The sequence below is a fragment of the Elephas maximus genome, chromosome 3, assembly GCF_024166365.1.
Source record: "Elephas maximus indicus isolate mEleMax1 chromosome 3, mEleMax1 primary haplotype, whole genome shotgun sequence".
Taxonomy (NCBI): domain Eukaryota; kingdom Metazoa; phylum Chordata; class Mammalia; order Proboscidea; family Elephantidae; genus Elephas; species Elephas maximus.
This window is the reverse complement of record NC_064821.1, coordinates 171,949,139-171,973,148: the sequence shown is the minus strand read 5'-3', so window position 1 is coordinate 171,973,148 and position 24,010 is coordinate 171,949,139. Positions and strand designations below refer to the sequence as shown.

Sequence of the window (24,010 nt, the reverse complement as noted above, 5' to 3'; positions counted from 1 at the left end):
AGAGTGAGAATTAGGTAAGGAGTTCATAGAAAGTAGCCCAGTTTTAGAATGGGAGAGAAATCTTTAGACAAGTAAAAGGATTGGCATTAATGTTGAAGTCCAAGCTGGGAATCTCTTCACACATAGCAAAGAACCTTAAATACTCATGTCCAGTGTTTTTTCTTGTGAATGTCCAAGCTTATTATCCACTGACTTCACCCTACTTAAGGAATCTCACAGTCCTGATTTCCCAGGTATCTGTATCTTTTCCCACCATGTACATTTTACTTTTAATTTACAGAGGTTATTCTACAGAACTTACGAAAAACACTCAAACTATCTTCCTTCAAACCAAACCCATTGCTGCTGAGTTGATTACTACTCCTAGCGAGCCTATAGGACAGAGTGGAACTGCCCCATAGGGCTTCCAAGGAGTGGCTGGTGGATTCCAACTGCTAACCCTTTGGTTAGCAGCCGACCTCTCAACCTGTGTAACGTGTGCCATAACCTGTATAATTAATATCCCTTTCTTTGTTGTTATTGTTAGTCATCTTTATATATTTAGTTGATATTTTTTGTCATGCTTGATGTCACTGAAAATAGTCTCTAGCTTGCTGTAATAACTGTGCACATGTGAGTGTGTGTGTGTGTTTTTAGTTCCCCTGGCTCTGCAGCCAGTTTCTAGGGTACTCTAAAGGCTCTGCAATTAAACAAGATATGTAGGAAGCAGGTGATTAAGAATGTTAGTAGCAAATGTTGTTGAAAAAAAGGATTTGCCTTTGGTCCCCACTCACCCTTTACTGAAGTATAATTCACATACCATAAAATTCACTCTTTTAAAGTATAGAATTCAAGCCCTCTTCCCTTGTGCACCTATTTGATTGCCTTTGATCATTTAAATTATTACCTTGAAAGCTCTGGGACAAAGCACTGTGGAATGATTGTGAAAAGAAGCCTGACTTACCTTTGGAATTGTTTTCTTAAGATCCTTTCAAGGAGCACAGGCTCTCTGACCTTTGAACAATTGTGTTCTCTAGAAATGCATCCTGCTACTTCCCTGGTTTCCTTTTATATTTTCTAGATTTTTCATGTGAAAAACCTAGGGGAAAGGGGAAAGAGAGGTTTAATGTTTTGTTTTCCTTGATCTCTGTGTGTGGTAGTTTCATATCAGTTATAATGAAAGTCTGCTGTCATGAAAAATATATGATTATTGAGAACGCTAATGGTTATGGAAATACAGAATTCTGTCTCAGTCATATTCCCTCTTCCTTAGTAAATGATAATGGTCTGACTCTATAGATTTCAGGCAGCTATTATAATATGAAATGAGGAATATTGGGTATCTGTTTCAGGTTCCAATACATATGAAGAGGCAGCTGCTTACATTCAGTGCCAGTTTGAAGATCTGAACAGAAGAAAAGATACCAAGGAGATCTACACTCATTTCACCTGTGCCACAGACACAAAGAATGTGCAGTTTGTTTTTGATGCTGTTACGGATGTTATCATTAAAAACAATTTGAAGGAATGTGGACTTTATTGAAGAGTGTGGATGTTAGTAAAAGGTAAAATTTCAAATAATTTAGTTGTGGTGTTATAGTGATGTTTCTCGGCCTTGTAGACTTTTTCTAATTAAGAATATTTTTCTTTTCTTAGTTACTACAGCGTGGCGTGTTGAGACCAGATTTCTTTGCTGTCCCATGGGACAGCTACAAGCATGAACGGGACCAAGGAATGGCAGCAGCATGCAGAATCTTAGCATTCTTTAGCACAATCTTCTGTATTAGGGAACTTTTCATTGACACGAGATGATAAAGTCAGACATTGAAATTGGAGCAACTGTAAACGATGATTCGATCATCAAGCCGTCACTTGGATTTCATAATCTCAGATGTTTAGAGCAGATGTGAAGTTGAGGTGCTGCATTCCAGAACTTCGATATGTAGCTCACTCTTTTTTTTCTTTCCTCCTTAACAAACCACCAGTAGTTCCTTTTTAAAGTTTTCTTTTTCATCAAGAGAATAACTTTACTAAATTTTGTTTCTTTGTTTGCAAAAGAATCTTTATTAAAACACAAACATTGTTAACTATGCACATGATGTGACCAGATCATCTTGGAAATATTCCTCTTAGTAGGAACTCTTTGTTTTTAACTCTTGGTGTGGTCAGAATATAGTATTTCCCTAATTGCTTAAAATTCTTCCCAGTTCTTGGGGCTATGATATAGCTTTTTTTGGATGAAAATTATGTTACTGTCTTGCTCAAAGTACCATTATGGTTTCTAAACAGAAATTACACTGAGGAGTTCTGCAGTAAGAGTCTAGCTTTTTTTTTTTTTTTTTAAAGCTTGTGGTTGAAGATTAACCTGGTTTATGCTGATTACCAAATTACCAGATAAACACTGATACGGTATGATAAAGCCAGCTTCTTGGGTAGGAACACACCCAGAGCAGCTGCTGATGAGAAATGCAAGTTGGTAAATTCCAAACCAAGGACTTTGCTGCTACATAACTCCTAAATTGACCACTCTCATTCTTGCGTGTTTGTCTCCGTCGTAGGGAAGTTTGTAAAAGATGCCCCTTGTTTTCCATCTTCTGTGGCCTTTTCTGTTGGGAGACATCTGAAGTGTATAAACAGTGCATGCTTTTACTTTGTAAATGTGGTGCCAAATCCCTGTTTGCCATTGTTTTTATCGTAGTAATGTTAACTGTAGTAACTCTTAGTATGTTCCTTTGCTGAAACTGTTGCATTTTGGAACTTTTTTCCACTTTGTCATGTGTACAGATTTTAAACTGTTATAGTTGGCAGCAGTATTAAAATGGTGAGTAAAGAGTCCAGGTTTGTTCCTGTTTGTAACTAGTCCTTTCTGGAAATATTTTCTTCTATTCCTTCTTGCCCCTACTGAGTGTGCCTTGGCCTTTGCCTGAGAATGGATTTAGGTAGAAGGGTTCGCCGAAGGTCTAATCCTTTGGTGTAATAGTATCGTTGAGTCTTGGCCTAAAACTTAGGGTGTTCTGTCATATCTGTGTAAGTGATACACAATCGTAATCCATTTTCCGGATTTACGTTTTGTTGTGTGGAGAGCTGTGTTCACTTCAGCCTACAAATCCTTTTGTACGATGTACAGCAAATGTCATTGAATATTGAATGCTCTATTGGGGAAGACAAAAGAATGTGTTTTGAACGTTTCAAATCAGTAGTTTGAGCAGTGCCTTTTGGAGTCCAATCTTTTCGGGTTGGGTTCTATTTCATCTTCTGATGTGACTTTTCACCAGTTGATAAAAACAACAACAATAACAGCAATTGATGGTCACCAAAGCTGCTTCATAAAGCAAGCCACAGTAGTTCAGTGCCTTTATTGGTAATTTTTCTTTCTTATTCCTTTTGGGAAAAATATAACTTTGCAGACGGTATAACTATTATCTAACAAAAATTTTTTTAGGGGTGGGAGAACTTGATCTGAAAGAAAGAAAATTATATGTTTCAGTTAGCGACTGACATGGCCACCATATAAATAGGGTTGATAGTTCTTTTTGTTCATTTTGAATATATCTTTTCCTTATTGCATTCTGTAATATAGGATCATCTGGAAATGAGAACTGGTGGAATATTGTTTTCAGCTGTCGTCTTTCTATACTCTGGGCTAATGGAATGCTGTTGTTGATAATCCAGAATAAGAGATAATCCAAAAAAGTTAATTTTACTTTGGAATGCATTTTGTATTTTCATTTAAATATGTACATCTGATATGTTCATTGTTTCAGCCCTTCTTTAATGAAAAATAGTAGTTCTCTCTACACAGTTTACATTTGCTCTATATTTACATGAAGACCATCCCTGCCCCACCATCCCAAATAACTTACCTGAGTGCACATTCCGTGAGGACATAGGGAGGCAGTTTAAGTCAGTGGTTCTCAAATATGACAAGTCGGAATTGCCTGGATCTATCTCAGAGATTGCTTCTTGGCTGGTAGGCTTGCAGGTCATAATTTTTCAAAGGTGATTCTGGTCATGAGCCAGGTTTGCAAATCCCTAATTTATATTTTGAAATAAATGATCTTTTTTTTAATAGCAGGGCCAGAATGTGGCGATGAAATGTCAAATCTACTAGCCTTGTTTTTGAAATAAACGATCTTTTTTTTAATAGCAGGGCCAGAATGTGGCGATGAAATGTCAAATCTACTAGCCTTGTTTCAGAAAAGGCTTTGATGTTTGTAGTCAAAGAAAAGAAAAGCTGCCTTGGATCTTTTCTCTGGAGAATGCTGGAGATTTGTGATGAATAATGTTTGAGAATTCAAGTGGCCAGTCTTTGGACCATCTAAGAAGTCAGCACATCCAAAGAAATGAAAGTTTAATGAATAAAGAACAGTAAATAGATCCTAACAGGAAAGACTGCAACAATAGCTTTGTTGACATCATCTCCACCTAATTAAAACCTTGGGCCATAGAATTGCCACCCATTGGCCTCTTTGTGAAGCCCTGGTGGCACTGTGGTTAAGAGCTCAGCTGCTAACCAAAAGGTTAGCAGCTTGAATCCACCATCCACTCTTTGGAAACCCCATGGGGAGGCAGTTCTACTCCATCCTGTAGGTCACTGTGAGTCGGCATCAACTCAAAGGCAATGGGTTTGGTCTCGGTTTTTTTAGTCTCTAAGTAATAAAAAGAAATTACTCCACTCCTTAATAGCCAGTCTTCCCTAAGCTTATAGATTCAGCTTTGCAATAGATTTCACCTTCTGACATGAAAATTGCAAGGATCTTTATAGTTATTTAAACATAGATCTTGAGATGATGTTTTTATCTTGGAGAATTTGAACTCTAACACTCTAGTTCAGTGTTAGCATTTTAGGATTACTTTCACTGATGGGTTGTAATTTTTCACAAGGTGCTGCTTATTTCTGTAAGGATAGATTGATCAAATTTTTGAAAAATGGTTTTATGGCCTTGTTTATTTTTTATTCTCATTTGTATTTGTGTTTTATCATATACATGTTTTGGAGTATTTATTAAAGAACTGCCAGTCCTCCTAATTCTTTCACTTACCTTCTATTCCTACACCCTGTTCTCTGTCTTGTAGATGTGATTTTCTGTGGACGTTTGCCTAATATTTATCCACTTCAAATATTTATCCACTTGCTTAGCATGTGTGATGAATTTCTGGCGTTTCCTGTTGCAGGACTTCTTGCTGTCTTGGCAGCTACATATTTAAATTCAGTCTCTTTTGGCAGTTAACAATCTGCCTTTGATTCTTTTCCTTCTAGTTGTTCAAGAAATCACAGTCCTCTACTCAGTTGTGCAGATCTCAAATAGCACTAATTTCCTTCAGTCTTAACTACTTTTGAAATCTTTCCTTGTCATATGTAATACTGACTTTAAGAACAGAGTTATCTTGGTTTTCCAGTACTGCCAGGTAATTAGGCTTCATAGTACAAATCAGAGTTCTGACTGACCGGCTCCAGCCAGGGCTCTTCACATAGCTTTATGGCTGTCATATTTTGTTAAATTGCTTCTTGCAAGCACAAGAGAAAAGCAGGCTGCTTAGAGGCCTGAAATTGAAAGTCAGTCTTGCTGTCTCCTACCAGGAAATGAGAGAGAGGTTTAGGGAGACACTGAACAACTGACTTCCAGGATGCTCAAGGTCTTTGTTCTTTTATGTTTGTTTAGTTTTTTAAGTTTTTATCTTTTTCTCAGTTTTCTCATTACACCTTAAGAGGGCTTCTGCTGAGGATGGTATACTCCAGAATAAGTCAGGGCAGGACACTTTTTTCTGGTATCATGTAAGGGCTACCCTGGCCTGTGGTGGAATGTGATATAGCACTGCACACCTGGGGTGCATGGTGTAACAAGTACAGGCTCCCTGCAAAACTTAGGATGTCTGAGGCAAGACCTGGAAATATATATTTTTAATAACTTCTTCAGGTGGTTCTGATGCAGCCAGCCTGGGTCATCGGGGGGTAACTGAAGAGGACCTAATACCAGAGATCAGCATATACTAAATCACTTCAGTGGACAGATAACCTCGAAATCACTAGTAATGCCTTAGTGGTTTTTGTTTGCCAATAAGGAGCACCTTTGGTACATGATTTAGTTAAGGTGCATTCCACCAAAAAAATTAGTATGAAGACTGGTCAAAGAGACATTAAAAAACCCCTCCCCAGGGAGTTGATTCCAACTCATGGCAACCGTATAGGACAGAGTAGAACTGCCCCATAGAGTTTCCAAGGAGTGGCTGGTGGATTAAAACTGCTGACCTTTTGGCTAGAAACTGAGCACTTAACTACAGTGCCACCAGGGCTCCAAAGAAACATTACTACATTTTAAATACAAAGTGTTTAATTTTTATACAAAAGACAAAACAAGAAACTTGAGTATCTAAACATTTTTATTCCATTTATTTGACTGCTTGCAGTGAAAATTGAAAGATAACACGTACCACATTAAAGAATCCTGTTGCAGAAGCGATTCTGTATGTGGTAACATGGTTATTCATTTTCAATTGGTGGATAAAGAGCAAAGCTGGCTGATTCTGTACAATGGAAATCTTTTTGAGAGGGCTTGGGAAAGGGTAGGAAAACGAAGTGATTGAAGAGTCCAACGTGAAAGTCTGTATGCCCCATCCGTACTCATGGTTTTTCCTCTTGACATCTAGTGGGAATCGAGGTGGGAGAAATAATCAAATATTAGAAAATTTACTGCTGGAACATACTATCTCAATGTGTTAACATTCTCTAGGTCTGTGAGAGCTTCGGCAGCTCGAATGTTAAATCCTGTACAACCTGGTTTATGTAGCTCCTCGTAACCTCTGCTCCCCTTCCACATACTCCTTTGGTTTTCCAGACATTTGTGTTAAAAGGCTTATTTATGTGTAAGAAAGATTCCCACTAGACATAACAAAATCCCAGCAGTTACCTGTTGCCTCTAGCTGTTCGTCCTTCCTCATGTAGGATAAAGGTCCTGAGACCTTGCAGGATCTTACGAGGTTGGATTGTTATTTGTAGTGCAGGGTTCTGGTGTTTTATTTCAACAAACTATCAAATCTTGTGCAAGTCACTTTTGGTCTTACATCCCTCATCTGTTACCTAATGATGGGCCAAAGTATTCCTTCCGGTTATGGTTTTCTCTGGTTCTGATCAAATAGAAATAATGGATTTGAAAGCGCTTTGTCAGTGTTCTTTAAGATACTCAGCGTTATGCGACACTGCAGGAAAGCAGTCTCCTAAGGCAGCAGCAACAAGTGTATTCATTGTAGCTGGTTATCTTTTCTCAGCTTTACTTTTCCTTTCCTCGTATTTCTTTTGAAGACCTGAAATGAAGTTCAACTCTAAATTGCTGTAAAATTTGTGAAGCAAGGTGAAAAAGTCTTTGTTTTGCATTTAAATCAGTTTATTATCTTCTGTTGACACTAGTGCCTGCTTTTTCATAGCTAAAAGACAGAAAAGCTCCCTTCTGCAATCTCCAGTGTATGCGTTTGCCCTCATAGAAATGTCTTAACATCTTTACCTAGCAGGACCACCAGAGGCTCTGGCACGCTTGCAGTCTCTGGCCCGACACTGAAGTCTTGCTGGAATCTGTGCTCCAGGGGCTGTGCCGGGTAGAGAGGGCAGTGGGAGGTCAGAGCTCTTCACCCTTCACCACCTTCTCCACCCAGCATGGCCGGCACACTTTGGTCTACGGCACATCTCCCGGTGTAGAGTGGCTTTTGGATGCTGTTATGTTTCATCTTGTGGGGGTGGGGAGGAACAGGGAGATACTCTGATATAGACCATTTGGGATACGTGTAAGTGCATTTTATTATCAGAGTAGGAATGGTTACAAGTAAATGGATCTTTTATATTGCTTTTAAGACTGAATTTTTGTCCACCTTCCTTCTATCCACAGAAATGTAAAAGCACATGTCCAATTATATTGAATTTTTATTAAAAAAAAAAAAATCAGATGTCTATGAAATGGATCCTAACTCACATTTGGTTTGCTGTTATCAGTGCCTCTGTAATTGCTCTATGCTAGGGAAGTTCATTACAGTCTCTGTCCTTTAAGGATGGGACCAGGAAATTATACCTTCAACAAGCACGTTACTTTATATCTTTCAGATTTCCTTCTAATTTCACATTCCACTTTGAAATCTATTTGTGTTTGGTTTGGAGATAGTTTTGTTAAATGCCTATGATTTAGAGATGGCATAGTAACTAAAGAGTAACTAAGAATTTGGGAATTTGCGAAGCTTAGGAAAACAGGAAATTGACTTTCTATTGTATGGTGGGCTTTGGTAGCATAGAATATATAGAAAGACCACTGACCTTGGATTCAGAAGACCTGTTTTAGATCCTTAGTTCTAATGCTTCTTAGCAGTGTGATCTTGAATATACTCCCTTCCCTGGACCTCAGTTTCCTATCTATAAATTGGACGTGATGGACCTGGCATGTTTTTAAGTTCCTTCTAGTTTTCTCATTCCAAGCATTAAGATAGCAGTTCAAGAAAATAGGTTGAATGTTTGTTTCTGACATGCCTTGTTACAGAAAAGAATTTCTGATGACTTATAAAAGTATATATGATTCACCTGTATAGCAGAAATTTAAAATGAAGAGAGATAAAAATGAAGACAGCAGAATATATGTGGCTTAATACTGATTTTAAGCTTTCTAGTGCTGTTACAGAAACCCTGGTGGCGTAGTGGTTAAGTGCTACAGCTGCTAACCAAGAGGTCAGTAGTTTGAATCCACTGGGTGCTCCTTGGAAACTCTATGGGCAGTCCTACTCTGTCATTCAGGGTCGCTATGAGCCGGAATCGACTAGACGGCAGTGGGTTTTTTTTTTTTTTTTTTGGTTTAGTGCTGTTATGGAAACCCTGGTGGCATAGTGGTTAAGAGCTATGTCTGCTAACCAAGAGCTCAGCGACTTGAATCCACCAAGCACTCCTTGGAAACTCTATGGGGCAGTTCTACTCTGTACTATAGGGTCACTATGAGTCAGAATTGACTCGATGGCAGCAGGTTTGGTTTTTGGTTTTTAGTGCTGTTGTATCAAAACTTTTCATGCATGTAATGAAAATGTCCATGAGATAGATAAATAAGCCAATGTGCAGGAAAAATACAAATGCACTTGGTCTTTAGCTCCAACAGTATAAGGTTTGGGAATGATCTGTGAGCCTGGCAAGCAGTTAAGCAGGGATGAGGATTAGCACCTTTTTTGGAAGCCTATCAAGAACCTTTGTGGTAAAGTCTTCTTACCTTTACTCAGAGGGAAGCCCAGTGTGGTCCAGAAGTTTCAGAAAATGTTTTGACTTTATTCTAGGGTACAAGTGAACGGATGACCCAATTGTATTTCCTGTAGCCTCACTAGAAGAGTTTTACCTTGAAAATGTTATAAGATGAATGTAACCAGACCCTAACCTCAGCCAAAATAAAACTTAAGTAAATGTTGGATTAAAGTGGTTGTTGGAGTCCCTGGGTGGTGCAGACGGTTAACTGCTTGGCTACTAACTGAAAGGTTGGCGGTTCAAACCCACCCAGAAACATTTCAGAAGAAAGGCCTGGTGATCTGCTTTTGAAAGATCACAGCCATTAAAAACCCTCTGGAGCACAGCTCTACTTTGACACACATGGGGTTGCCATGAATCAAAATTGGTAGCAACTGGTTTTTTTTTTTTTTTTAAAGCCACTATAGAACAGGTAGCTTTAAGCACTACTGCTTCCTCATTCGTTTTCGAAGATAAACTTTTTGCAACGTGTTCATACCAGGTGGCTTGCATGAATTTGTTTATAAACCATTTAAAAATTGGTATGTTTACCGGAGAAAAAGGGGAGGACTGAAATGCAGCTTTATCTTATTCTGCTAAAGATTTTCAGCTCCATGAACATGCTAGTACTATAGGCAGGTTCTATAAGAATGTCACAGGGAGCCTGTGGTAAGCTTTTACAGTTCAGCCCGTAGCCAATTCCTTCCTACCTAGATCCAAAGACCAAGGAAAAGTCCATAAAAGAAGCAAACAGTCTGGTACATTTTGGGGGGAGGTGGAGCTATTTGAACATGGAATAAGCCAGATAAATGAAGTTTGAGGGCTGAACAGACAAGACCCATACCTGTATCAAGGGCTCTTAACCTTGGGCTTCAGAACTCTAAAGAGTATGGATAGAATTGTATCCGATGTCTTGGTTTCCTTTATAATTCTCTAAATTTTACTTTATGCATTTTAAAATACTTTGAGAACACATCCATAGGTTTCATCAGACTGCCAGAGGGGGATCCATGATACAAAAAAGACTCAGAACCTCCTGCACATAGAGTTAAAGTGGACAGGTTGGTGGTGGTTGGAACAGGCCATTCTGAGCAGTCCCTGAACATCTCTTGGAGGCAAGAAGTCTGGCCCAGGCTTTTTCTTTGACCTAAGTTTTTTAATCAGCAGTAGCCAGAGGACTTTGCTTTATTTCTCTAATTCTGCTCCTGACTTGGTTTCTTTTCAGGGAATCAGCAAGACTGTTAAATTAATCCAGTTTTAACAGCTGAAGATTTAATCTTCAGTGTATTTCAAGCTCATATGGCTTTCCAGTATCAATATTGCTAGTAGCAGCCTACGTGTGAATATGTGTTTCTGGCAAGGAGCAGGCTTTCATTTTAACTGACACTTTCTTTTATATACTGTACTATATCCTGGATGCCAAGAGCTTTCCACACTAGTAGTTGTAAATGCTAAATCCATTCTTAACTTCACCACCTCCTGTCAAGATATATGCAAGCTTCCTTTCCCTGCAAGAGAGTTCAAAGGAATAATTGTTGGCCTGACTGGGGAGATGTTGTTTCCTGCCAGCGCTACATAAACCCAGCTGCAAAGATTTTCAGTGGCTAAAGTAAGATCAGCTGCCTTTTCTTGTTCTCCTGGAACATGCAGCAGTTGAAATGAGAATTTTAGGATTGTTTGCTTGTTCTAGAGTCTGTAATAGACAAGTGGCAGCAGTAAAACATTAATACTCTTAAGTGGGAGCGTGTTGACGTCTTCCAAGTTTATTCAGAAAGTATCTTACATCACTGAGAAATAGTCATTCGTAGAAATAAAGGAAACTCAGTCTTTTTGGCAGCCAAGGGGGCAGAGGGATGATCTGTGCTTAATAAAGATGGTTATTTTTGATCTCCTATCCAGTGATGCAGACCTCTGAGCTAATGCATATAGAGGCCCGTTAGTAAAAAGGGGGTCGTAGGGTTATTGAGATTTTGGAGGTTTTTTTTCTTTTTCTTTTTCAGAGGGTTGGGAAGGTTAGCTGTTTTGCTTGGAAGATGTTCCTTGGGATAGTTTATTCTAAAAACTGGGTGTTGAATTTTATGCACAGCAGTTTTTATATAGGATTTCTTTCTGACTCTAACCACAGCAGCTTTTACGTGCTTTCCCTTCAGTTATATTTGTGATCCTCAGGAAAACCCTGTGATGTAGGTAGGGAAGTAACCTGCATTTTGTGGATGAGGGACTTGAGGCTCAGAGAAATGAAGTATTTACATTTCTGCAGGAAGTTGCAGAACCAGTACTGGAACATGAGTCTTCTGACTCTTGGCCTCATAGTTAAACTGCACTGATTTTCTCATTTTGAAAAGAGTGTATGAGTCACAGTTGCAATCATGAATATTCCATCTCCAAAAGGAGAATAAATTCATTCTTCATGTCATGGTATATTGACCTCTAATTTTCTGCTTGAAATCACAGAAATTTCAAGCCTGTTTATAGTATGTATTATACCTGAGGAATGGTGAGGATTAGAAGAGCCCGCAGTCCTTGAGATTTTCTTTGATGATAATATCTGTAACTGCATCAAACACAAATTTGACATTCTGCGTGTCTGTAGCACAGGTCATGTGACTGTAGATTTCTTTGACATCTTTTCGCATATTGAGGTCAAGGAACTGGCTCTTGATATAATTCCCTGCATCCTCAAAGGAGTTGTTCCCTGGTTTTCCAGAAAAATAGTGAAGAGGTGGGGTAAATGAACCCTTCTTTGTTGCTCACTTACTTGGGAGACTGAGTTGATTCTCAGAATGTTGTGTTAGACATCTGCAGTTGGGGCCTATTTTTGGAGGGAACAGGGTTCTCTCCTCTCTTGCACGCCGGTATTTCTCACCTGAGCTGAGCAAAGAAACTGAGGAGAGAAGTCTTTATCTAGGTCTTTGCCCTTGGTTTCATTTGAATAGTCAGTGGCTCTCCTGCAACAAACAGCTGCTCTGTTCCAGAAACATCTGAATTTAAACCCTGTAACTGAATGCCCAGCTTTCTCTCTTAAGGCAGTTTCCTTCATGTCTCCTTGGCATAGGAAATGAGGCAATTGCCAGTCACTACTAAGAAGGATCACCATTATCTCCAGCCCTGGACACTTACCATCATATTCTGGAAAACAAATGCTGAGGTGCACTTTCTTGATTTTTTCCTCAAAGAGGTCCTTCTTGTTGAGGAAGAGGACGATGGAAGTAGCCGCAAAGAACTTGTGGTTACATATGCTGTTGAACAGGTGCAAAGACTCATGCATACGATTCTAATAAGAAGAAACACCATCAGAAACATCAGACCGGCCACATGGGCTATCTGTCCACTTCCCAGTCTTTTTCCCCTTGGAGAGACCAGTGTTCCAAATGTAAAAGGAAAGACAGGGAACAGTTTATCCATTTTTAATGTGTTGGAGTGACAGCCAAAGAAGCCCTGGTGGCACAGTGGTGAAGCACTTGGCTGCTAACCAAAGGGTTGGAGGTTGAAACCCATCAGCCACTCTGTGGGAGAAAGATGTGGCAGTCTGCTTCTGTAAATATTACAGCCTTGGAAACCCTATGCAGCAGTCCTGCTCTGTCCTCTAGTGTTGCTGTAAGTCAGAACTGACTTGATGGCAACGGGTTTGGTTTGGTTCGGTTTTCGAGTAGAGCCAACTTTTCATATTAATAGCTGTGTGGCTTGGGGAAAATCATTGTGCTTTTCTGAAATTTAGTTTCCCTATCTCATAGGGTTATTATGAAAGTTAAACCTATCATATATGTATAGTGCCCATGGTAGTGGCTGGCATTAAAAAAAAAAAAAAAGTTGCTGTGGAGTTGATTCTGACTCATAGTGACCTGTAGGACGGGGGTAGAGCCATCCCATAGGGTTTCCAAGGCTGTAATCTTTACAAAAGCAGATTATCACAGCTTTCTCCCATGGAGTGGCTGGTGGATTTGAACTGCCAGCAGTTAAGTGCTTAACCACTGTACCACCAGGGCTTCTTGGCTGGCATATAGGTGTGCAATAAGAGTTATGCAGATTTTGGCAGTTAGGGCACAGCTAAGGACTGATGTCTCGTAAGTGCTGTTGATAGAGGGTTGAATCTGGGCACCAGTTAGCATGTGCTCATTTGCAGCTCCAGAATGATTTTGGTAGGTTTCTGTCATGGCGTCCTGAGCCTCAGTTTGGGCAGGAACATGGTAGGGATACATTGACCCTGGCGCCACATGATAGAAAGCTAGAGAATTTCCTAGTGCCACATCGCGAGCTCTTCTGCTCCCTTATTTTCTCTAATTGCCACTTTGAGAAATGATGTTACATATATGCAGAGTCTGGAGGTTGCCCTGTGCTCCAGCCCAGCCTGTTTTTTAGGATGCTGTTCTTTTGGGTTTTGAAGTATGCTGTCAGCTGACTTGGGATCAGCCTTTTCATATAATATAGCAAGAAAATAATCTCCAATTTGTATCCTTTTCTCACTGTTAATAGTTCTTTAAGATCTTGAAGAATTCAGGGTTAAAGATAGTGGAGGTCTTGGTAGGTGACTAGCCCTGTAAGACATTTTGGTCAGAAGATGTATTCAAAGTACTCTAATGTGAACTTGAACTACTAAGGAGAAGGGAAAAGAACCAGAGCAGAGGATGACAGTAGGAGCTTTGTTTTCCATTAGTAAGCTGTGGGCCTCCATTTAAGGAATAGATGCTTATGTGAAATTAGCATTTTCCATGCCTTTGACATCTTAAACTCAGAGAAAGAAACTTGCTGAGTTATGACACTTGTTCTGTAGAGCTCCTGTCTTGTAGAACTCTACAGGCTCAAGAGAACCACTTTCAGGGAGTCCTTTAGCTGCCAATTTAGTTGGCACGTGAGGAACCTAGTCTGCCAGTCTCTCCCTAACTCTGTTGACGTGGCATGTTTTCAGGCTTCTAAGTGAGGTTGGTAGTACAACCCTTCTATTATGTTGCATAAAGATACACATCATACATTGTTTTCTCTTCTGTACCATTTTAATCTCCTGTCCTTTACTTCCACAGGCAGCCTGGGAGACTACTAAGTGTAACTTCTTTGTTTTGCATAGTTGGTGATCTCTTATCCTTTTAGTATTTGATTTCTCTTAGGAGCTTTTTGATGTCCTAGTGATTCTTGGGGAAACCCTGGTGGTGTAGTGGTTAAGAGCTATGACCGCTAACCAAAAGATCAGCAGTTGAAATCCACCAGGCACTCCTTGGAAACCCTATGGGGCAGTTCTATTCTTACCCATAGGGTTACTATGAGTCGGAATCGACTTGACAACAGGTTTGGTTTTTATTTTGGTAGTGATACTTGGATGTTTAATCTGAAACCAAGCTCACTCTCAGAAAATCTGGAGCTCAAGATGCTAACCCGGAACCGGAGGAAGAAGAGATTTTTCCAGAATTATTTGCATGAGATAATGATTTGTCTGCTAGAGGACTACTAGAGTGTCAGTGTTAGCTGAAATCACCCAAGTTGGGGCATTGGAGTGACACAAGGCTTAGAGGAAAGGTCACAAGGAAAACTTGTTCTACCAAAACTGCTTGGTGCAAAGGCCACTCACCACCTCGTCGTCTTCCACCAGCACCATATCATAGGCGCTGAGGGCCGCACAGAAAATGATGCAGGTGACTCCCTCAAAGCAGTGGATCCACTTCTTTCTCTCTGATCTCTGCCCTCCCACGTCAAACATCCTGAGGGAAGAAGCAGCTGCTCTTATAGGTAAAAGCCAAAAAAAAAAAAAAAAACCCACTGCTGTCAAGTCGATTCCGACTCACAGCAACCCTGTAGGACAGAGTAGAACTGCCCAACAGAGTTTCCAAGGAGTGCCTGGTGGATTCAAACTGCTGACCTCTTGGTTAGCAGCCGTAGCACTTAACCACTACACCATCAGGGTTTCTCACAGGTGTGCCCAGCTTATTACCCACATGTCTTTGGTGTTCACCCCAGGGAGGTGGCCACCTTTGGGCCACTTAGCAGTAAGATGGGAAGTTGGGGGAGAAAGAGGGAGAAGTGGAAGAGTAATTCAGGTTGGTCTTCACCAAAGGCCAGGGAGCATGTCCATGCCCCTTTTTGGGATTCCACGTGTGTATCTAAGGTGCCCTAGGGAACCATACACTCACCTGAAGTTTAAGTCTTTGACTGAAAACTTGGTCTCAATGATGCCTGTGGTTTTCACTCTGGACCGTAGCACATCTTGCTCGTTAGGAAGGTAGTCAGGAGCTGTAATCCGGTCTAATTGGTTCAGGTAGCTAAAGAAAAAATAGTTTGCATAGATGACATTAAATTTTCCACAGCGAAGGCCAAGAGAATAAAGGGTCTTACTCAATGTCATACAACTAATTTGGATATAGAAACAGGACTGGAATCCATATTATTAGGTCTGGGATTCAAACCCTCATGAATCCTTATAAAAGGACATGAGGGATAGGCTGGAGGACAAACCTATTTGGGGTGGGAGTTTTGTCCCATTTAAGTCAAGTCTGATAACTTTTCCTTGGGTTTAGCTTGACTGCAAGCTTATCTAGACCCTTGAATGAGATGTAGTGGTTCAAATGGGTGCCAAAAGTTCCATCAAAAGGCGAGAGTAGATTAAAAGAGACATGAACCAAATGCAATCCATGGACCTTGTGTGTATCCTGAAGCAAATAGGGGGTAAAACATGAGATAATTGGGGGAATTTGGGCACTGACTTTGTTAATTGATGGTACCAAGAAATTATTAAATTTTTAGGTGTGAGCTCTTTTTTTTAAAAAAAGAGCCCTGTTTTTTTAGAGGTACATAATGAAATATTTAAGGTGAAATGATACCTGAGACTTGCCTCAGAATAACCCAGTGGAGGATGGAGGTAAAATGAAACAAGAGTGACCATGAGTTGGTAACTGTTGAAGCTAGATGATTGATTCTATTATTCTACTTTTGTATATGTTTAAAAATTACCATAGAGAAGTTAAAAAAGGCAGGAGGAAGGCAGATGTGAAGTGAGTGGACTGAGAAGGGAAGGGAAATTAACACAGATGCCTACAGTATGCCAGGCATTTTCACATTTAAATTCTCATTTAACACTCATAAGCCTTCAAGTTTTGTATCCCCATTTTCCAAATGAAGGACACATACAGAAGACTTACATAACTTCCCCAGAGTCAAGAGGCATTGTGGTGTATTGTAAAAAATATACAGCTTTGTTGTCAAGCAGACCTGGATTCAAATCTAGCCTCTGCCACTTGTCCGTATGACCTTGGACAATTTAATTAACCTCTCCCAGCCTCAGTTTTTCATCTATAAAATGGGGGTAATAAGTGTACTATCTACCTTGTGCAGATTAAATGAGATGGTGTATGCATTGTACCTAGCTGTGACTGGGCCTTGGTAAATGATAGCATGACTATACATTTAGGTGGCAGAGCAGGGTTAAGCTCAGGTCTCTCTGATTCTAAAGGCCATGCCTGCCAAGTGTACCATGCTATCTGAGGTAGGATTGGTAAACTTTGTGGCCCTTATCTTTTTGGAACCAGCTTTGCAATGTTGGTTCTTCCTTTTTTTTTTTGCCCTGGCAGTTTGTATGACCCTTCTGCCCTGACACCCTGTGGGTGAAGGGGACTTTGGTTTCTGGTTAGTGGCCTAAGTACAGCCTGAGTTACCAGCTAGAAAATTCAGCCCTAAAAGGGCCATCGTGGATCACATGCCTCCTAGGGGAGAGTGTGTGGCAGAACTGCAGGGGTATCTTAGTGTTCCTGGTTCGGAAAGGAGAGTCTAAGTGTATGGCCTCATTTAAGAGGACAGGGGCTAAAGGCTACTAGACAGTGCGCCTGTTTCCAATTTTGCATCGTCAGCTTCATAAGCTGCGGTCAGTCAGCCAGTGTAAGACGACACAGAGTGCTGGGAACTGTGGCACACGTCCCTATCTAAAGGCATTAAGTTCACAACATAGTAAAACACTGCTCCAGGCTAACAAAACAGGCTGAATTCAGTCCATGGGTCTCCAGCTTTCACTGTTTGAAATTCTAGGCTGGGTGAGATCTCTCCTGGCAGGTTGCTTAAGCCTGGTTCCACCCACTCCCAAGCCAGAGTCTTACTAAGATGCGGAGTCATTGAGCTGGTACTCTGCAGCTCTGTCGAAGCAGGCTTGCACCCCACCATCCTTCCACAACTTCCTGATGACCTCCACCAGCTCAGGAGGCATGGTGCCTTCCTCAATGGAGTCAGCCAGGTTGTTGAGCTGTCTCCCATCATCCTGTAAGGCAGAGACCTGGCTGAGAACTAACACAGGGGTAATAGCTGTCCAGGAGGCTTCTGGGGTGGGGGTCGGGGGGCAGGGGGTACCGATGAATGGAAAGCATTTTGCATTGCTCCCAAAGCCTAAGATAGAGGCCGTCTTCAGTGAAGATCCTATACTAAGAGAACATACTGGTTACTTTTGGAGTTGTGCTCCCAAGATGTAGAGGGTGGCACTATATCCAGCCCGGGCATGCGCAGCAGATACCAGAGGCCCCAAATGCTTCCTCTGGTGTTCTGTCTTTCATCCATAGTCCAAAAAGTACCTCTACAAAACAGGGTCCTCGACTGGAGGGAGACTGGACGTTGAAAGACCAGATCGATCAGGAAATAGAGAAGATGGAAGGCAGGAACCCATCACCTTTGTTCTCTCAATGATGCAAATCTAAGAAGGCCAATACTGGAACTAGGCATTTTCGCTCATGTAAGTTCCCTGGTCAGCGTGGAGCCCAAGAGGAGTGGTGAAACGAGACACAAAGGCAGAGGAAGCTGAGGGCAGATTTTGTAAACGTTTACTATAAAGGTATTGCTGCTGTTAGGGGCCATTGAGTCAATTTTTCACTCATAGTGACTCCATGGGACAGAATAGAACTGCTCCATAGGGTTTTCTAGGCTGTAATCTTTACAGGAGCAGATTGCGAGGTCTTTCTCCCACGGAGCTGCTTTGCCACTCCCCCGGCCCCCCCCACCGTAAAAACCTGTTGCTGGGAAGTCAATTCCGACTCAGCAACCCTACAGGACAACATAGAACTGTCCCATAGGGTTTCCAAAGAGTGGCTGGTGGATTTGAACTGCTGACCTTTTGGTTAGCAGCCGAGCTCTTAACCACTGCACCACCAGGCCTCCTTTATTACAAAGGTAGGAGCTGCTTACTTCTCCAGGACTAAAAAGATGTGGAGCTTAGCAGGTGGGATTTTAGTTACACAAAAATTTTTCTGACCACCTTTCTTCTTAGCTTGTTGTCCTCTGGTACGTTTCTTCTCATTAGCCTTTCCTGCTTCCACCCTTAACCACATACATTAACCACATACCGCATGGCTTGGTTCAGCGTAGTCAATGCCCAGTGTGGACATGGCCCGAATGATAGCCAGGATGGACTGCAGCACATTCCCATAGATGATGGACTTGAACTCTAGGCATTCTTCTGGTGAATAGCCATCCTGGTGAATGATCCTGCAAGGGGTAGACCCCCAGCCCTCAGTTGGACCTGAGTAACTAGACCTAAAGGCTTGGGAATCTGAGGATTTAAAGGGTCATAAGAACCTCATCATTCTATTCCTATTGCTGTCCCAAGGTGGAGGGTAAGGCAAGGCAAGGGACATGCATATAGGAGTACTGGGAATCAGATCCTTTACATTCTTTACATTTGGGTTCCTTAATGCTAAAAAGGAAACCCTGGTGGCATAGTGGTTAAGAGCTACAGCTGCTAACCAAAGGGTCGGCAGTTCGAATCTGCCAGGCGCTCCTTGGAAACTCTATGGGGCAGTTCTACTCCGTTCTATAGGGTGGCTGTGAGTCGGAATCGACTCGAGGGCACTGGGTTTTTTTTTCTGGGAATGCTAAAAAACCTTTCACCCTCAGTACCACCACTGACTTCTTCACCCTACCCTAGTCCTTTAGGGTTTTGGTCCTACTCACTTCATCTGTTTGACGATAGTGCTCTTTCCTGACTCCCCAGCACCTAAAGGGAAAAATGCTTATGTTTCAAATTTCCACCAGCTCTCCCCAATCCTCCAGTAGATGGCCTTTGAGAAGTCTTAGCCACTGCTTGGTTGAGAGCTTTGTTAGGTTAGAACACAGGAATAACTGCTGCCCTGGATTTCTGCCAGCCTTGAGCTCAGATCTTTCAACCTGGATTTAGAGCAGGGTTTCTCGACCTTGGAACTATTGACATTCTGGGCTGGATAACCCTTTTTTGTGGGGGACTTTTTTGTGCCTTACAGATGTTTAGTAGCATTCCTGACCTTTACCCACTACAAGTTAATAGCACCCTCCTTCAGCTGTGATGAGCAAAGATACCTCAACATTGTCAAATCCACCCTGGGGGAGGTGGGTGGTGGCAAAATGTCCTCCCACTGAGATAGATTCAGGGGAATTCCTTTAACACATTTCTCCTTTCTGCCCATTTCTGACTAAGGACAGTGGTCTTAGGGTAGGATTGAAGAGAGCTGGGTCATTTCACTGAAATACTTGCATTTTCATCATCATTCCAGTTTCCTGTGTTAACTCATTCACACTCCACTCTCCCCCATCAAAAGACCTATGTACCCTCTACCCCTTTCCCTCACCGTCTATTCCACTCTGATGCCTCGGCCCCCTCCCACTTAGCCTGTGCTTGTTCCTTGTAGAACTGCTTATCCTGATCCTAGAAGAAAGCTGCTTAGGCTTAAGAGCTCCCTCAGTGGCCCTGCTGTCGTCAGTTTCCCCTTCCCCTTCCTGGGCTCCTAGGAGTCTGGGTCCAGCTTACAGAGGTAAGCTCCTTTAGCGTGTCCTTAGGGGGTTGTGCTACAGATCAGTTGGGGGAAAAGAGGTGCCTCAGCTTGGTGCTCTAGTTCCCAGGCTTGTGGGCGTCTGCTATATAGAGCCCGTCTGCCCCAAGCTAGCCTACCTCTGTAGTAACGTTATTTTTTTTTCTAAGCCATGTGTCCTGAACTCTTCCTTGTCTTGGTTCTATTTACAGCCATGATCAGTTTCTCAGACTAATTGGCTGAGGTACTTTTCTTTTCTTGGCACAGACCAGTGATCTGCTTAGGAGCTCATCAAATTGATGAACTTCCCATCTGGTAAGAGCTTTAGAGGCAGCTACTGAATAGAAAACCAGGGAAGGTACTGCTGATGATAAAGATTCCATTCCTCCCCTCTCAGGGCTCCCTACTTCCAAAGTTTTATTCCTCTACAAGCAAGCAGAAGGAGATATATAGCACTAGTTGTATGGTGGAACTTCTGAGTTCATTGGTAAGGGAAGGCCCTGTCCTCTTCTGATTTCTTGGCTTAGAGGACTGCAGATGGGGTATCTGCAATCCAAGGTTCTCAGTATTTGTCAAGTCAAGAGGAAGTGTTAAGTTTGGTTAGATTTGGAGATGGGTGGGTTTATCCTGGCCCTTGTACTATTCCTGGTTGAAGGAAGAGCAGAAAAATTTCACAGTAGCGTTGGCATTCTGGGTTACCTTGGGGTGGCTGTGCAGATCCCATATTAACTCAGCCTTAGGGCTCCCAATCCCCTAGCCTGAGCCTGGATAAAAAAGGGAGAGGAAAAGTGAACTACCACCTCTTCCTCCCCATGGGGTGAGCTAGAACCCACCTACCATCCAGGATAAGCAGGAAGGAGCAGTGTGTCTCCTTCTCTGGCTCATCTTCCCGTCTTGCTCACCCAGCAATAGCAGCTTGACCGTCTTGGCTTCCTTGTCAGCGTCCTCTTGCAGTTTCTTTTCTAGCTCCTTGGACCTCTTGGCCAGTTCTTTGTCCTCAGCACTGACTCCACTCCCCATCCTTCTGCTGTCTCCTTGGCTGCTTCCTCTGGCTCTTAAGCTTCTCTTCTAGAGTTTCCTATCTGTGAGATGGAAGACAAGGAAAAAATAAATCAGGATGAAGTATCAGCTCCTTAGTCCTTCTAAAAGCTGGTCTGTATGGGGCTGGGTGAGGGAACAGGCTATACCCTGAGCAGGTCCTGTACCCTGACTACCTTGGCGGAGACTCCCTACCCCAGCTGGAAACCTACTTCTTAGCCTAGGGTTTGTAGCCTTTATATCCAGCAGTGTGATGGGTTAAGCTAATTAAGAGCTCAGTATGACAGAGGGCAAAGACTCAAATGTTTGTGTAACTAGGGAAATGATCTGCTGAGTTCTGACAGAGGAGGCTAGGATGGGGATGCTAGGCCTGTCTGAAGTAAGATAAGCATTGCCTCCATCCTTTTGATGGGCTCATTCCCTAAAAGTCTCCTTCCTTGGATTCGCTTCCATCTTAGTGCTAGAAATTAGGGGCAGAAACATAAGAAGCACTCCCCTGTTGAGCCCTCAGTATTACAGGGTCTTGGTTCAAGGTTTCATCTATTACAGCAAGATGGTCCTGGCAAGGGATTTTTGTTTTGGGTGGTGCTCTTCCTTGGAAAGATTAGAGCTGTTTCACTTGGCTCCCCCAGCTGCTGCTCCAGGAAGCTATTAACATTGTTCCTTTGAGTTTGCTTATCTCTTTATACATACTTCTATTATTAGCATTTATTACTTCATTTTGTGCTTTGTCTATTTACAAACCTGTTTCCCCCAGACTCTGAATTCCACCCCTTGGATATCAGGAATCAAATCTGATCCATCATTCAATCTCTTAGACCTTGTGGTTTATTAGTGGGTCCTCAATAAACGTTTGGTGAATAAATGAAGGAAAATAGGGCATGCGGTAGATAATGGGACTGCTGTCTCTGGGCCCACTAAAGCCCCTTGAGGCCCAACTTTACTTGGTAACAAATTTTGCTGATATTTGTACTGCCTGACATAATAAACTTTGCTTCTTTGAAAAATTGGACTCCAGCCTCTGGCTTCTCTGAGGCTGGGGCAGCTCTCTCTCTGGCCCTCATCTCAGGTGTTCCTTCCTGGGGAGAAATGAGCGTGCAGTCTAGCATTTGCCTCACAGACAGAACACTCCATTGGTCGTGTTTCTGTATGCCAGTTATTTCAGTTAACTTAAATGAGTGAGTCTTGGTGGTGGAGTCTAGTCTTCCTCAGATGGAAAATACTTTAGAATTTTGCTATCCAAAATGTGGTCCAAGGACTAGCAACATTAGATCATCTGGCGGCTTGTTAGAAATGCAGAAGCTCAGGCCTTAACCCAGACCTTCTGATTCAGAATCAGGTCCCAGGTTATTTGTAAAGACATTAAAGGTTGGGATGTACTGCCCTACCCATACCCCCCACTGCTGTCAAGTCGATTCCAACTCATAGCGACCCTATAGGACAGGGTAGAACTGCCCCATAGATTTTTCAAGGATTGCCTGGTGGATTCGAACCGCCAGCCATTTGGCTAACAGCCGTAGCTCCTAACTACTATGCCACCAGGGTTTCAGAAGCACTGCCTTAGGGAACTGTTTTTTCCCCCAAACTTGCCTAATCATAAGAATCACCAAAGATGCTTCTGTATTTCATCAAATTTTAGATGCCACTGATTGATTAGAAGATGCACCCCGGTTTCAAAGATGTTAAAATATATACATATATATGTATTTTTTTTAAGGTATGTTTTAGAAACAATAAATTACCGATAGCAATACTGATTCCAGAACCTGAGAAACTGTATTTTTTACTAATATGGATGATAATCAACATCTGGCAAGTTTGAAAAACCCTGACTTAGAACAGTGGTTCTCAGCTTTTGGTGTACATTGGAATTTACCTGAGGGAGTTTTTTTTTTTTTTTAAAAAAAAAAAAAAAACACTGATTTAATTGGTCCGGAGTGCAGTCTAGGCAGGGGGATTTTAAAATTTCCCTGGGTGATTCTAATGTGCAGCCCAAGTAGAGAACCTCTGAGCTAGAAATACTTAATTTGCTCTTTACTTTTGGAGCTGGATTTGTGTAGCAATGGCCATTTAGACTAAGCAAGTGGGAGGCAAAACCCAGTGTTCCACCTACCAGGTGCTCAGAGCCATCGCTAATCATCTTCCTCCTTCCCACTGCCTTTCAGCCTCATAGCTGGGTGTCTGGCCTAGAGCCCCAGGCCTGAAGCTTAGAGGTTCAGGGTTGATAGAGAAATAGGCAGCTGCTGAGGCGCCTGCCGTGGTGACCAAATTTTCCCAATCAGAGATTGGCAAGTGCTTATTAAGGGAAAACAGGAGTCGATTTGAAATTGTGTTTCTCTTGGAATCTTGGCTATAAGGTTTCCTGTAATTATACCTGACCACCAGCCCTGGCTAACCTACCCACATTATTGGTAACTTATCCCTAAGCCAGAGCTGTGCACAAGGCTGCACTGTGAAAGCAAGGAACCACCAGGAACCATGCTAGACAATTTACATGGATCATGTCAGCTAATTCTCACAACTCCGAGGTAAGTGCTAGTGTCCCCAATTTATAGACCAGATAAACTGAGGCTTCAGGGTTCAGTAACTTGTTCAGGGTTAGTGAACAGACAAACCAGGTTTGTCTGGTTCCCAGGATGGTGGTCTTTCCGCTACCCCCACGTAAGCAGCCAGTGAGAGGAAAAACGCTTGGGCAAAAAAAGAGGCAAAGGCATGAACTCAATAGCAATAGCACTTGCATTGTTAAAGGAACCGCTAACTTGTGTCACACACAGGGAAAATGTTTGAGGTTGTTCCTTTTTCATCTACCACCTCTGCAAACTTCAGTGTTGCTTCTTCTTTGTTTCCTAGCTTGCTGGGTGGAAGTTCCCTATTCTCACTACTAAGTAAGGGAACTCCTGGCAGTAGCTGATCTCTGAGAGCACAGACTCACTGCTCTGCATGCACCACCCTGATGCCAGCCCTCCTGCCTCTGGTCTTCAGCTCCTGTGCCTTTTCTGCAGCTGGTCCACTTTCTTCT

General features: G+C 42.0%; 2 protein-coding genes across 2 annotated transcripts in view; one reads left to right on the top strand and one right to left on the bottom strand.

The window, feature by feature from the left end:
* The window catches only part of GNAI3 (G protein subunit alpha i3), a 62,150-nt gene extending 59,336 nt beyond the window's left edge, over positions 1 to 2,814 (top strand). The window contains exons 8-9 of the mRNA XM_049880149.1: positions 1,332 to 1,544; positions 1,636 to 2,814. Coding sequence (XP_049736106.1) covers positions 1,332 to 1,522 — 191 coding nt within the window. The 3' untranslated portion in view covers positions 1,523 to 1,544; positions 1,636 to 2,814. The remainder of the gene's footprint in view (positions 1 to 1,331; positions 1,545 to 1,635) is intronic.
* Positions 2,815 to 11,718: 8,904 nt separating this feature from the next.
* GNAT2 (G protein subunit alpha transducin 2) lies at positions 11,719 to 21,168 on the bottom strand. Its single transcript, XM_049880169.1, has 8 exons — positions 20,856 to 21,168; positions 19,124 to 19,166; positions 18,517 to 18,658; positions 17,287 to 17,444; positions 15,334 to 15,462; positions 14,775 to 14,904; positions 12,335 to 12,488; positions 11,719 to 11,909 (listed from the first exon to the last, which is right to left on the bottom strand). Exons 1-8 carry the CDS (start codon positions 20,971 to 20,973, stop codon positions 11,719 to 11,721), a joined length of 1,065 nt encoding a protein of 354 aa, XP_049736126.1. The 5' UTR covers positions 20,974 to 21,168.
* Between the last annotated feature and the right edge of the window lie 2,842 nt (positions 21,169 to 24,010).

Excerpts from the sequence above, each read along its gene's own strand:
- GNAT2 (XM_049880169.1), bottom strand. The coding sequence starts at position 20,973 with ATGGGGAGTGGAGTCAGTGCTGAGGACAAAGAACTGGCCAAGAGGTCC. Across the intron at positions 14,905-15,333 it reads GTCAAAGACTTAAACTTCAG|GATGTTTGACGTGGGAGGGC; the intron begins GTGAGTGTATGG and ends TTCTTCCCTCAG. Across the intron at positions 11,910-12,334 it reads TTGTTTTCCAGAATATGATG|GGAACAACTCCTTTGAGGAT; the intron begins GTAAGTGTCCAG and ends CTGGAAAACCAG.